This window comes from Ochotona curzoniae, unplaced genomic scaffold, assembly GCF_017591425.1.
Source record: "Ochotona curzoniae isolate NIBS_2020 unplaced genomic scaffold, NIBS_Ocur_1.0 contig_3432, whole genome shotgun sequence".
NCBI lineage: Eukaryota > Metazoa > Chordata > Mammalia > Lagomorpha > Ochotonidae > Ochotona > Ochotona curzoniae.
Window position 1 is genome coordinate 704716 of NW_024465859.1, and position 15536 is coordinate 720251.

At 44.4% G+C, this 15536-nt stretch overlaps 1 protein-coding gene across 3 annotated transcripts in view; it reads left to right on the top strand.

Moving 5' to 3' along the window:
• NAV2 (neuron navigator 2) overlaps positions 1 to 15536 on the top strand; it is a 390873-nt gene that overhangs the window by 152448 nt on the left and 222889 nt on the right. For 2 of the 3 annotated variants that reach the window (XM_040980004.1, XM_040980005.1), the window contains exons 4-5: positions 3464 to 3536; positions 12418 to 12676. In XM_040980004.1, coding sequence (XP_040835938.1) covers positions 3464 to 3536; positions 12418 to 12676 — 332 coding nt within the window. Of the gene's footprint in view, positions 1 to 3463; positions 3537 to 12417; positions 12677 to 15313; positions 15383 to 15536 lie in introns of all 3 variants that reach the window. The other variant, XM_040980003.1, reaches the window with a different exon arrangement.

A 15536-nucleotide genomic window follows, 5' to 3' on the forward strand; every position in this document is an offset into this window, starting at 1 on the left:
AAAAAAGGAAGAAAAAAAAAAGCCCAGCAGATGGCTGAATTGAAATATATAAAGGTTAGTTGTGTAGGAAGACATTGCCATGTGCTTTAACTGCTGCTATATGCACTGAACGCTCCATAAATATGACAAATAAGTGTATTTTATGCTCCCTCGAAGGAACATTCTGTAGCAATTGTGTTTTTAATAGAGCAGTGCTATTCCTGGTTGTGTGGGTGTCCATCTTGTTTGTTCTTTCTTGGGGCTATACTGTTGGACTGGTGCTACCTTTGTCACCTCACCTACATGAGACTTCAAGATAAATGTCCATATATCTTTTAAAAATGTATTTTATTGGCCCCTGTGCGGCAGCCTAGCAACTGAAGTCCTTACCTTGAATACACTGGAATCCCATGTGGGTGCTAGTTTTAATGCTGGCAGCTCTGCTTCCCATCCAGCTCCCCGCTTGTAGCCTGGGAAAGCAGTCAAAGACAGCCCAAAGCCTTGGGACCCTGCACCCATATGGGAGACCTGGAAGAGCTACTGGCTCCTGGCTTTGGATCAGCTCAGCTCCAGCCATTGTGGTCACTTGGGGAGTGAATCAGTGGATAGAAATCTTCCTCTCTGTCTCTCCTCCTCTCTCTCTATCTGCCTTTCCAATAAAAATAACATAAATCTTAAAAAAAAATAAAGAATTGGGACTTGAACCAAGATACTCCAAATGGCATGATAGCATTTTAATTTGCAGGCCCCAATGTATCGTTTTCTATTTTGTATTAACAGACTTTTGGGGGAATGGTCAGCTTTTTCTTTTTCTCATCATCCATGGGAAAGTAATTGCCAAAGCCACTCACAAGCACTATAAATAAGTATGTGTGTATATATGCACAACCACCATATGTATGTATATGTGTATATTATTTATACATGTATACATGCAATATGTATGTAAATGAGAGAGAGAGATTTATTTTTGTTGGGAAGGCATGTTTAAATAGAGAAGAAGAGAAGAACAGAGAGAAAGATCTTCAATCCAGCGTTTCCCTCCCCAAGTGACCACAGTGGCTGGAGCTGAGCCCGTCTGAAGCCAGAAATCAGGACCTGTTTCCAAGTCTTCTATGTAGGCTTTGGGCCTTCCTCTGATGCTCTCCCAGGCCGTAAGTAGGGAGCTGTATGGGAACTAGAGCATCCAGGACGTGAACATGTGCCATTTGGATGCCAGTGTTACAAGAGGGAAGATTAGCCAATTGAGCCAACACACTGGCCCCATCCACCATATCTTTTTTACTGTATTTTATTATTATTATTATTATTATTATTATTATTTTATAATGCAGTTGCATAGGATTTGGTTTCCCCTCTCCCCTCCCCAAATTCCCTCACTGATTTTCCCCATCACCATTTTTTAAAGATTTATTTATTTTTATTGCAAAGTCACATATGCAGAGAGGAGGAGAGATAGAGAGGAAGATCTTCCATCCACCAATTCACTTCCCAAGCGGCCACAATGGCCGGAGATGAGCCAATCCGAAGCCAGGAGTCTGGAGCTTCATCCCAGTTTCCCTCGCAGGTGCTGGAACCCCATCTGCCATCCTCAAATGTTTTCCCTGGATGCAAGCAGAGAGCTGGGTGAGAAACAGGGCTGCTAGGGTTAGAACCGGCGCCCACATGGGATCCCAGCGCATGCAAGCCGAGGACTTTAGCCACTAGGCTTTCATGCCAGGCCCCACCATATTGTTTCAAAGAGAGAAAGAAGATAGGCTCATAGGGAAACAGGGAATGATATGGACATTTTCTTATGAACTAAATAGCAGTGCCTCTTTGTGGATACTACAACCCATTTTGAGTTATAACGTACATTATTACTGTGTGAAACAGTAGAAATAAGGAAATTGAGGTAACATTTTCTATCAGAAGCATGGTTTCATAGTAGGGCAAGATAGTATTTGAGATATAATCATGGGTTATAAAAGGAAACAGATTGCTCAATAACACCACTGATAAAGGATTCCTAGTCATTTGCTTCCTTTTTTCCCCCATTTCTTCCTTATCTCCCAGGTAATATCACCTAATTGTCATGTCTGCTATCCTGAGGTTAAACAGAAGGAAAGGAGCAGTTAAAAGCCCTTTTCTTTCAGCCGTATGAAGCATGGTTGTGATGCAGGCAGGTATCACTCAGAGTGTGAGAGTTTATTTCCCTTTCCAGGAAACTGTATTCTGCCCCTTTTTCTAGAGTTGTGAAAATGTCTCCCAGGTGAGGACCCTTGACAGATGCAACTATATGGTAACTTGAAGGTCAACTTGAGTGGGTTCCCAGAAAAAGAGTGCATCTTGATTCCAATATCCCAAAGTATAACATATTCAGAAGAGATAGAGGACAGGACAGAGAAGGAAGATGTTAAATATCAGTAGTAGAAGAGTGTAGGTGAGCATTAGAAGTCTACCTTAGAGCCAGACTCTACTCCAATTAGAGCTCTTAAAACGTAGATGTTATACACTGACTCAAAAATTACTTTGGGATCAGAAAGGAGAATGGCTGCGTGTCTACTGTTGGGTACAGGAGGTGGTGAGGAACAAATGATTCTTTCCCAGTTCAAAATAAATTCCACAGGTTAATAGTGGTGTAAGTTTGTGAAAATGAGTGGCGATGGATTCTTAAGTCGTGTGAGATGAGCTAATTGGGAAGGGGAATGGGGTCTCAATTATAAACAGTAAATTGTATGAAATGCAAAGATCCCTATGCCAAGGCCAAAGTGATTTCTCTCCTTTGTTGTCACCAATGACAGTAATAAAGCAGAACTATTTTCCTTTAAACCAAGAGGTAATTCGTTTAAAGGAACTGAAGTCAACTCAGACTTTTGGGAAATGACCTAATCGTTCTTTTGTGCAGACTAGACACTGACTTGCCCTTAGCCGTGGCATTAGCCATAGCAAATCTGAGAGGTCACCCAGACTCTGCCTTGTGGGTCTTTTCTCATCACAGACGGAGCAAAGAGGAGAACGGTCCAGAAGGTGCCAACCCTCCCTGGTCATGAGCAGGGGCTGCCGTGCTTGAAATTTTGTGAGGAAACACTACCCAAATCCCATTCATGGTTTCTGCCTTTGACCGCCTGTCTTGTTGGTGGCTGGAAATGTGTGCCAGCTGTTGATAGATGGGCGGGTCCACGTGTCTCGTCTCCTCCATTTCTCTGGCCACTGCTCAAGTTTTCAGGATTGCACTGCAGACAGTGATCAAGATGAGAGTTCCTGTTCCACCGCAGTTATTTTTGGCAGCTATGAGCAATCCAAGGCCTTGGTTTTTGGCACTGTGTGGTTGAGATATTAGGTAACCTCTTCCTGTGCAAGTAGAGACAAAGAGGATTGTTAACCTGCAGGCACACATCCATCCAGTGACCATTTTCACAACCTTCTGTTTGCCCTTTGTTCCTGGTAAGAGATGACCATGGAAGGCAGGATGCTCATTAAGTGTATATTTTTTCCCCCTTAGATTGAAAACATAGATGCCTGCTTGAATTTCCTGGCAGCTAAGGGAATCAACATCCAGGGGCTGTCTGCAGAAGGTGAGTTAGATGCTTATCCTGGAGCTACCTTTTCATCATTGGAAATGCCCACCTGCTGCGTGTTGATGACCTGAACAAAGCGAAGAACATGGGGACCGGTGGGATGTTCTGGTTTTGTTTTCCTTCAGGCAGCTCAGTGCTTGCCTAGACTTGAGGATGCCAACTTTATGACAACCCAAAGAATCAACCAACCCAAAAGTCTTGCTTGGGCAAGACTTCAAGGCAGAAGAGAAACAGGAGCTGGCCCTGTGTGAGAAGGGATGTGGGAACAAGGCTGATTTGATATACAGGCCTGCTGATCATTATGAAGCAGGTCTTACCTGTGTGAGAGAAAATACTACATGTCAAATGTCTCTAAATTGTACAGAGGCCCTGAAGAAATATGTACTCCTTATCTCTCACTTGTTAGAAGCACCAACAAGTTTGCTTGCTCAAAGAAAAAAATAATGAGAGAAGGAATGAAGTGATTTAGTCATACAATGCTTCATTTTTATAGCCTGATTGGTTTTTAATTAACTTAAATTTGTAGGCTAATAATTAGTGTGTTAACATTTGTGGGTCTTCATTATGGAATGTTGGATAGGAGATGGCTGATCTGAAGTCTCAGCCTCCTCAGGCAACCTCTCAACCTAGAAACTTTCACTCTCTCCTGTTTGTCAACATGAGCAGCTGCCAGCTCAGAAGCTGCCATAGGCCCCGGCAGCCTCCCAAACTCATTAGGCTGCACCTGCCTCCAGTTTTCCCAAAGCAGGTAAAGCAGTTTGGGCTTCAGATGGTACCACTGTGCCCTAGCGAGGTTACCTTTGAAAAAGCTTCATATTACTCTGGACCTCAGTGGTCAGGGTCAGGCCAAAAGAAGCTGTGAAGAGGGAGGCAACCAAATGGGACAGGTGAGTTTACAAACAGTGGGTACTGTTGGTGTCTCTTCCTTGCATTTGCTGTGCTGCATAGTGAGAGCTTGGTTTTATTGGCTGCATGTCTGAGCTGGCATCTGTTCTGGAATTGGGTTTGGGTGGTAAAAATTGCCACTATGTGGGAACTCCTGAATGTGTCATGCCCTTAGTGGAATTGCTGAAATTCCCAGATTGGGAGCTCTAGTTACATGCCAGGTTTGACCACATTGCTAGAGTCTCAGAAACACTTGTGTTATTGTCAGCCCTGCTTCCAGTTCTGAAAGCAGGAAACTTGTAGGACTCTCCTACCTTATGGGATATAGTGAGGTTGGAGCCGACTGGCACCTGGAATACATGTTGTTGGGATTGGTGATGATGGCATTCAGTGAAGCACATAAAGTTGTTCTGGCTAGATAGTACTTGTGCTGCCAGGGCAGGGCATGGTCCTCTCAGTCCTGGGACTGTTTGGATCCCAGGGACAAGTCTGCAAAATAAACAAACACAAATACACATACATGCACACATGTCTGTGCTGCATACACATACAAACCTGTGCTACATGCATACACAGATAGGCCTGTGCTACTCAAACACACATGCACGGACAAGCTTGTACTACACACACACTCTCACACGCCCCCCTCCCTGCCCTCACCAGCAAGGACTTTGAGTCCTTTTAGAGTCTGAGTGTAATTAGCAACAAGGCTTCTAGGGAAGCCTCTGCAGGTCCTCTGGCCCCTCAGCAGTCAGTCCTGCTCTGCCTCACTTGTCCTGCCATCTGCTCCACCTTCTCCTTACCCCAAGGGACCTGGAATCAATGCTGTAGTTGTTGAGGGTGTAAGCACCAACCAGGCTTTTAAAGATTGTATCGGTATGAGTTCCAGTTCCCACAACTGAGGCTGTAGTTTTTTTAACAGCCTCCATTTACAAGGGAGGCACTTTGCCTAAAGAAGTTGTGAATGATAATCCTGGGACACATTGCTAGAGAGGGGCAGTAATCCCATGACTTAAATCCAGGTGTGGAGGTTTCAGATGGCTAACTTGTGAGTGTGCCATGTAGAGAGAAATCAGACTGAACTCTGTTACCTGGAACATGGAGAAGGCAGTGTGTGATCTAAGGAGGCATGTCTGAGGAGAGATCCTCATCTCTCTGCCCTTTCTCCATATGGACATGACCCTTGTTATCTCTGGTTCAATGTGCTGGGGAATCAGCAACCTGGGCAGAAGTGTTTAAACCACTGTGAAGTGGTTTTAAAGAATTTCTGTAACTGCCTTCCCCTTGTACTGTTAAACCCCCCTTGTTTCCTGCTGGGTTGAGTTCCACTTAAATGATAGAATTCATAACTCTTTAATTGTATTATTAGAATAATTTTATGTCCACTGTGTGACTCATTATTGTTTATTTCTTCAAGAAACTTTTAAAAAATATTTGTTCATTTGACTGGAAGAGTGGCAGAGAAAGCGATTTTGAGGAAAAGCTAGAGAAACATCTTTGATATGCTGGGTTCAGATGCCTACAAGCAAAAACTATGTCTGCTTCTCCTCTATGGGTGGCAGGGACCCAAGCACTTCAACCATGCTCCAGTGCCTTCTCTGGTGCATTAGCAGGAAGTTCACTAGGAAGCAGAGGAAGTAGGACTTGAACCAGCACTCTGATGAAGGATGGTTGCATCACAAGCAGTGGCTTAACCACTGTGCTACAACACATGCTCTGCTCCCAAACCCCAAACTGTACTCATCTTCCCTGTATCATTCCACGTGAGTGGCTATAGATGCTTGGAAAGGGTGATGGATATAGTTGCTGGACGTCCTTGCAGGACTGGGGTACCACAGGGAAGAAAGTCATCGTCCCTCTCTTGGATATCCATAACTGCCACTTGAAGGGCAGCATGTCCTGCTGGCTGGGTCTAATTCCTGGGCTGCTCTGAGCACTGCAGTCTTTTATGAGATCTGGCCAGCTCTTTCACCTCAATTCTTGGTCCCTCCAGAACCTGCCACAGATGCAACAGAAACAACTGGGCTCCATTCCATTACGCATTGCAGAGAGTAACATACTCCGTATCACATGACAGCAGCTCCCTGCCCTGTTACACAGTCACTGTATCCTTTCCCCACAGTCCTGTGGCCTGTAAGGCAGCTCTCAGTCAACTCTCTAATAACAACTTTGGAGTGAGACACCAGGCACCCCCACTTTCAGCAGTTTTTGGTACCTCTTAACTTCAGGTAGCACAAGGACCCCACTTTTATGTTCCTTGGTGGGGGAAAGAAAAATCTTCTCTCCATGATCATCTACCTCTGTCCCCCAAAAGTGATGTTCTGTCATGTAGAGCTTCTTACACTGATGTTGTTGGGAACAGTGAGAGCAGGACTGGTTATAAGATTGATGTTTATGTAGGAAGGTGTCTGGCCTCAAATTCTGTCACCTCCTAATATAAGGGTAGTTTTATTCTCAAGTTGGGTTTTCTCCACAATTTCAGGGCACATGGAATATATTGCTTCCTGTTAAATTATTGGAAGAAAATCCATGGATTGAAAACCTTCCATGAGCTTAGCATCCAGCTAAGCACTGTGCAAATTTGTATCTTATTTAATTCCTGAAGTCATTGCAAGTTTTATTCCTGTAAAAAACAGAGGAGGAAAACAAGATGTAAAGAGGTCAGGTTATACATGAGAGAAAGGAGGACCACATGTTGGGCAGTGGCTAAGCTGTTTGCCTCTGCTATTTAAAGACCTGCTGTTTCTGTTGTTCTCTACTGCCCATCTCTAGCCACCTACAGAACTACTGGAGAAGCATCATACATAGAGTTTTTTTCTTAAGGATTTATTTTTATTATTTTTTTTTATTGGAAAGGCAGATATATAGAGAGGAGAGACAGAGAGGATGATCTTCTGTCCAATGATTCACTCCCCAAGTGAGCGCGACGGCTGATGCTATGCAGATCCAAAGCCAGGAGCCTCTTCCGGGTCTCCCACGCGGGTGCAGGTTCCCAAAGCTTTGGGCCAGCCTCTGCTGCTTTCCCGGCCCACAGGCAGGGAGCTAGAAGGGAAGCGGGGCTGCCGGGATTAGAACCAGCGCCCATATGGGATCCCGGGCATGCAAGGCAAGGACCTTAACCACTTGTGCCACCGTGCCGGGCCCCATACATAGAGTTTTAAAAAATCATGTCATTTTTAATGCTTTTTGTTTTCCTTTTGAAGATGATTGAATACCCTGAGGCTCCACCTCTGATTTAAAAAAAAAAAAATGGCAGTTGGAAAGCTCCAGAGATACATCTTCCACTCCTGCACAGTGACTCAGGCTCAAATTGGCGCTCAGGAGGGAGTGTGCACCTGTCCTTGATATGTTTTCAGCTGCTGAGGCCTGCTCCATTTGCCTGTTCAAGGGCCTTTGTTCTAAGGCACAGATGGCAGGTGCTGGGGCCAAGGTTGAAGGCCTTGGGGAAACAGGTAGAGATGTGACTGTTTGGGAACTTCCTAGATTAGTTCTCCCTGCCCCACTTCAGGAGTCCTGAACCTTGAACCCCCGTATATTTTCTCTTGGAGTCTTGCCAGATTCCAATGAGCTTGGGTCTCCCACTGTCTTGGAGTGATGTTTGAGATCCACCCCCAGAATTTTTGCAGTCCACACTTTACCAGTCTACAGATCATCCACAAACCTGTGCCTGTGAGGAAGATGGTCTTCTCATTTTTGCTATGTGCCTCTCAGTCTGTCCTGTAATAGAAAAGGGCAGAGGTCTCAGATAAGGCAGATTCTACTGCATGCAGCAGATATGTGCTGGGCATAGCACTTGGTGCTGAGGAGCACAGAAAATGGAATTAGTCAAGTAGTTAGAGAGCTGTGCTGATGCTGTGTGCTCAGGACCCTGTGAAGATCAGAAACAAAGTGCTCTTCCTGGGGCAGTCTAGGCAGCCTCCTAGAGGCATGGTGTTTCTCTGGGTTTTACAGAAGGGATATGTCATCATTGGACAGGAAAGAAGGTAAGGGGCATAGGCAGCAGGATGGGGCAAAGGGCTGGCTTTTTCTCACCCTTGCAAAATGGAGAAACTCAGGCAAGAAGATCCTTCTGCATGACTTCTTGAGCTAGTGAGTATATGCTTTTGAAGGGAAATTAGTTACAAACCTGATTTGCTCAGTCTTAGATTGGAGCCCTAATGGTCAGAGACCTAGGATCTCTTCTACAAAATGGAGTTTTTGATGCCAGAATGTTGCAGTGGCTATGCCTTTGTCAAACAAGCCTGAGGTTTTTCTTTAAAACTGTTGAAACATGAGGAAGCACTGGTGTACCAGGTTCAGCCATTGCTTGGGACACTCGAACCCATTGCGCATATCACTGGGCCTGCCTCTGCTGCTGACCTGTTCCTGTTAATGTGCACCACACGAGGCAACAGGGGATGACCAAGTACTTGAGTCTCTTCCATGCATGTGAGGGAGTTGGGTGGAGTTCGGGGTTCCTGGCTTTGACTCGGCTTTGTCTTGAACTAATCCCAGCTGTTGTGGGCATTTGGTGAGTGAACCCACAGACGTTAGCCCTCTCTAGTTTTCACTCTGTCATTCTTCTTTTCAAATAAATAAAGATCAGTGTTTAAAAAATGTTGAAAGTGATGTTTCGATTTAACTTGCCATGGAGCCCAACATAACCCACAGTATCTAAGCAGACTGGAACCCATCAATGGGAACAAAAAGGTCAGTCAGAACTCATGGGAGATCATGGGGGAACTCAATATTGTCTTTGCAGTTTGTGCTTCAGTTTGTGTTGGGGTGGCCATAAGAAGAGGAAGGAGGACAGGCTCCCACGGCCAGGGTAGCCACCAGCTAGCTGGTCATCATGGAAAGGTCCATTCTCTCCAGGTCTACATCAGTTACCTTCTCGGTCGGTCAGACAAAGGAGGTTAGTTGAGCAGATAGAAATGCTGCTCCTCTTCCAAAGCCTTGTGAAATGTCATGAGGAAAACATTTTTGTGGGCTCCTGGAGTCTGTTTTAGGCTTCCTGTGGAGCTGGCTTACCAGGCCTCGCTATTTTGGATCGTGTCTGTTATAGACCACACATGGCATTCACTGTGTGGCCTTCCAAGCAGTCACCACTCATGCAATTTTGTGATCTGGAAAGAAAATGAAACAGTCCAAATGTCCATCAACTGATGAATGGCTAAATCAAATGTGGTATCCATATAATGAGATACCAGCCAGCAGTACAAACTGATAAAATATTATATCAAGTGAAAGAAGCCAGTTGTAAAAGAGTACATATTGCAAAATCCCATTTATGTGAAATGTTCAGGAAAGGCAAATCTGTTGGAACAGAAAGCTGATTTGTGGTTGCCTGGGAGCAGATTTGGGAATTGATTGCAGTTGAGAATGAGGCATCTTTATGGAATGATGAAAATATTGTAAAACTGGGATTTGTTAAACTCACTAAAAATCATGGAATTATATGCTAAATTTTATGGGTACAAATTATATAATATCTCAGTAAATCTATTTTTAAAACCATAAAGAAGATCCCCATTCTGCTTTCACTAATTGGAATTATTCATGCTTGATTTGTTTTAGGGTACAAGGACTGTGGCCTACAATGGCTAAGCCAGGAGAATGAGCTGCTCCTAAGGCTTCCCCTGAACCTGTACTCAGTTCTGTAAAGGCTGCAGGTGGAGGGAGTCATTTCTGAGCAGGAAGTGAAGCACAGTTTAGCCAGTGTCCTAGGGACTTTGCCTTCGTTATCTTGCTTAAGCCTCACTGAATTCTCATAACAAGCAAGTAGGAAATGTACAGAAGGAATCAGGCTCAGATAGATGGAATCTTGCAAAATCTCCAAGTCGGTGAAGGACTAAAGAGATCAACCCCAGGTTTTTCTGGCTCTGGTTCTCTTTACCCTAAAAATGGTAAGGTGAAAAAGTTCCTTCGGCATTTGGCACAGTGATTAAGTAAAACACCACTGGGGACCACAGCATTGCCTGTCAGAGTGCCTGAGCTTGAGTCCCACATCCACTTCCACTTCTAGCTTCCTGCTAATGTACATCTGGGGAGGCAGCAACTGATGTTCAACCAGCTGAATCCCTTAATTTTATGAGGGAGGTGCAGGTTGAGTTCTGGGCTCCTGGCTTCAGCCTGGTCCATCCCTGGTTTTTATGAGCACTTGGGATGTGAAGCAGTGGATATAAGATCTCTGTCTCTGCCTCTGAGCCTTTCAAATAAAATGGAAATAAACAAATACTAAAAGTCACAAAGGGTATTTATCAGCAGTGCTATGCTCTTTGACAGATAGTGAAAGTTTCAGGAAACAATGAGCAAACAGTCAGGAACAGTAAGTGGCTTACTATGAGTGGCTCAACCTTGGAGGTGGAGACAAGGCTGGCTCTTGTCTGCAGTAGGAATGGGCTGGGAGCTTGTAAAGAGTGCCAGTGTGGATGAACCTGCTTTTTACACTGGGAAGCCTAGAAGTCCCTGGATGTGCTGAGTTACTGATTTCTCCTCTCCTTTTTTCTTTCATAGTTTTAAACAAATATTGTGAAATATTTTATACACCAGAAAAATAAAAAATAAATGCCCTTGAGCTATCTTAAGAAATAAAATCATATCTTGCTTGCTTTTAAGTTCCCTACCCATGATGGGTATACAAGTTTACAACTAGCTTATAGCTAGTGAATGTTCAGTACAGATAGGAAATCATGGTTTCAGTTTTCCTAATTCTATACTGCTGTCAGCCTTGCTCTATGATAAGACCCTGCTAACTCCCAGAGTGAGGCCTGAAGGTTATTTTCCAGAAGTTTTGTGTCCATGTCTTCAAAGGTAGGACATAGCTACACACCAAAAGGAAGTCATTGAACCTGGGAGATCATACGTGGGCTAAAGTGCTGGAGCGGCTGCGTGTTCCTCCATCTATGCAAGGGGCTCATTTCTGAAAGGCCTTGTACCTGTCAACAGGTCTGGAAGGAATGTTTGCGCCTATACTTGCAGCGTCCCCTGGGTTTTGTGCTAACCTGGGGAGTCCAAGCTTCCCTCTCCCAGCCTCTGGCCAGGCCTTGCATACTTCCTTGAGCTTCATGCCCTTCTGTCACCCCTGCCAGTTCGGGAAAGGAAAGCCAGCCCAGGGTGGCAGCAAAGCAGAGTGTCCTGTGCGTGTCTGTCCTCCAGCTTCTTCCTCTTCTCCATTATGCTGGATGTCCACCTGGTCCTTCACCCTCAGAGTCTGTTTAGACTCTGCCCCATCAACATCTGATGTTAAAAGAACCACATAAAAGAAGGGATTGTTCATGCAGAAACCTCTTGTGATCTGTGGACTCTGCCTGTGAATAAATATTTTATTCTTCTCTGCCATTGTCTGAATGCCTCAAGGAAAATGCATTTTTAACATCTGAAAAACTCATCTGAATAGGAGGAATTCTTATTCCTTCTCTGTTCTGGCTTCTTTCAATATAGAAAATATTTTGTGTGAGTCCTTTACATGTCAGCAAACACCTGCAGTCTATCCCTACGTCCAACCCAAATTAGGGTTTTTTTTTTGTTGTCGTTGTTAAGTAGAAAAAGAAGATTTGCCGTGTGAAGTTAGCCCTTGGCTCCCTCCTGTATCTTGAACACAAACCAGGCAGAGCAGCCAAGGATCCAGGGAGTGTCCCTGAGTGTTAGATGGCACCCTTGTCCTTGGACCAATTACTTTGCCTGTGTAACAAGCACAGTCTTGCTTGGGGACGCTTGCTATCTCCCTGGTGTCCTGCCTGAGAATTTTCTCTTGGCCGTTGCCAGGTGTCTAGTTGAAACTTGCCTTGTGTATCCCCTATAATCCCAGTGGGGGAGAATAAGCTTATTTCTTTGTGATTTCAGCCTATTTTTAATTGACTGTGTTATCATGTAAGCATTTCAGGAAGTCTGTCATAGCCTTAAGGAATAAGACTCATATGAGGGCTGCAGCAGCCACTGGATGAATAGGAAAAAGACGCTGCCCCCACCTCACCCTAACCCCACTAACAAGGATCTCTTTCCTGTCTTGCAGAAATCAGGAATGGAAACCTCAAGGCCATTCTAGGCCTCTTTTTCAGCCTCTCCCGCTACAAGCAGCAGCAACAGCAGCCCCAGAAGCAACACCTCTCTTCACCTCTACCACCTTCTGTGTCCCAGGTGACAGGGGCTCCTTCCCAGTGCCAGGGTGGCACCCCTCAGCAACAGGTGCCAGCCACTCCCCTAACCACGTGCCAGCCTCACCAGCCAGCGCCACATCAGCAGTCGAAAGCACAAGCTGAAATGCAATCCAGGTGGGGGCTCCTCCTTGAGCAACAATTATGTTTTACCAGCACCTTCTTTCACTAGAGTCTAACCTGTATTGTGCATGTTTTTCATTCAAGCTTGTCCAATCAATGCTGAATGCTACCAGTAGTCAGCGGGAAATTAGCATGACCTAGAAATGGACACATTGAGGCTGCCTCCCTTGCCCAAAACATGTACTGCTGAATCACCAGCAGCCAAAACCGATTAACTGCTCCTGTCATAACTCTGACCCATTCCACACACACCCTCATGTGCAGTAAACAGCTCCTAAAATAGGCTACAAACCTGCTTTGTGTGCTGGCCTGCAAGCTGGGTGTTCAGTTACGTGTGTGAGTCATTTTACTTAGCAGAGGCAGTAGTTGTGTTCCAGGAGGCATCTCTGTTTTTCCAGAAGAGAAATGCCTAAGGCACCTAAGAGAAGTGGCAAGTGAAGCAGAGGAGGCAGCCACTCCTCTGAGTGGGGCTTGGTTTTGTAGAACCCTGACAGTATTAAATGCTGTCAGAGAGTCTGCCTTGCTGGAGTGAGCTCTTGCTCTGCAAAAATGGGGCCTTGGGTTTTATTAGTGTTCCCAGACACAACTGATGGTTAATCATTGCACTCACCATATGCAGATGTACAAGCTGAGTGCCAAGACAGTGCTACTATGGCAGTAGTTGCATTTGCATTCCTAAACAACTCTGCTGCAAACATTTAATGACAGAAGCAAGGGAGAGGCTTAGAAACTAGAAAGTTTTTTAATCATAGTAAAATTCTACAGACAAGCTGATGATGACTTTTTTGAACAGGCATTAGCTATAACTTCAGAATGTCACTGAACAAACCAATGTCTTCATTTCATCTGTTGTGAGCTAAGCAGTCATGGCCATTTCTCTCAGATCCTCCAGAGCACCAGCATTAAGAATCCTAGGGTTTCTTGTACACTCTTGTTACCTTATATCACCCATTCTAGTTGGGCAAAGCATGAAGCTGCTCAAACATACCAAATCATTACAGCTCTTTGCTCGTGAGAAATTTTCCAAGGGTGATGGTGTGCAAGCCAGCATGAATGGGTGTCATGTAAATAAGACTTCCTAGTTCATTATCTCATTATGAAAAAGTGCAGATGAGGAGATGCCTAGAATTGCAAAGAGAACTAGACAGCCAGGGAGAGAGTCACTGTGCCCTCCCTGCAGAACTGCCTGTGAGGGAGGCATTCCCTGGTTGGAGAATCCCTGATGGGCCTGCATGACTGAATGACTAGGGTACATTTTTCAGGGTACATTCTGCAGAGTGACATACCCTGGATGCTAAATTGGGTTCTGTTGGAGAAGATGGCTTTTGTGGAGGACAAATTGAGAAACCTGGCCTTGTTATTGCAGCTCTCTAGAGGCCCTTGAACCTACCAATGTGCATTCATTTATTTAGTGTAAGTCTATGCCATGCATATTGTAGGCACCTTAGGGCCAATGAAGAATGAGATAGCAAAGATTCCTGCTCTCTCTATACTACTGAAGGAGGCTAGCAAATGAGTAAACAATGGAAGGTAAGGATCAGATAATGGTGAGTGTGAGTATAGCATGCAGAGAAACTGGACCGTTCATTTAGGTTGGGTTAATGGTGAGTCTCCATGAAAGTAGCCAATAAAGGAGTTGTAGGAGGTAGCAAAGGACATCTGAGACACTTGCATGAAGCAAACAGTACTCCCCTGTGACAATCCTAAAGAAACTCGCTTTACCCCTTCATTTCTTCTCACAGTTTACATGGTGGCCATGAACTTAATTCACACTTCACTCCATGACACCCCTCTTTCCTATCAAGGGGCCCTGAGATAAGCATTGGCTCCAGGATCTGCTTTCCTCCTCATTTGGTGTCTACTGCACATACATTTTGTCAGTTTCCATTCATTGATGAAGAATTCAGATAATAGGTTTATTTTGTCCCTGCATTCCATTCTCTTCACTTCTGAATATAGATGAAGCCAAAATTGTTTTTCCTCAGATTTTTCAATAAAGATGCTATATATGGAAATATGGATGCAAGAAATATTTCTTGTATGTGCTTAATACTTAAATTTATTAAACCTAACCAAGATTCTTCATACGTACAAATGTATAACCCCTGAAAAAAACAACAGAATTTAGCAAGTTCAGCAGACATTAAGTAGTCATTTCTACAGTATTAAGAGCAAAATTCCTCTAACCAACAAAACACACAAATGTGGGTGCCCTTGTTTTGGATTAGCTGTATGGGCTGATTAGAACATTAGAACACTCATCTGAAAGGCAACCAGTAGAGCAAGCATGTGGATGGAACATTTCTATATTGTGGAAAGGGCTCAAGTTTGTTTCCGTAGCTACGATCCCTTGCTTTAGGCTGTCACTGTGAGAGGCATTTGAGCTGACCAGAAACGGGAAAGAAATTTAATGTTAAACACATAGAGAAGTTCTTAATTCTTAATGTTGGGAATAGATAATCCACAGAGTCAGATCTAGAAAAAGCTACCAATTGTGGGGGAGAAAGTGGGCAGAGGGAGAAACCCACGAGCATTGTCCTTGTTAGTAGATTCTTACTGTTTGGCTGTATGTCTAACATATCATCTCTCTCCTCACTCATCTCTTTTTCCTTTTTCTTTCCTGTCACACAGTGCATCATCCAAGGACTCATCTCAAAGCAAAATCATCCGCTTCACTCTGGGTCAGAAAAAGATCTCTAGGTTAGACTTCTCTGTGTCCTGCAAAGCATGGTCGAAGCCCAACCCACTGCTGTGTTCTTCCCTCTGCTCTGGCTGGCCTGCCCATTTCATGTTTGTGGTTCCAGAAAACGTATCGTGCTCTGGCTAATGACCCAATGGCAGTGAGTTTTGAGAG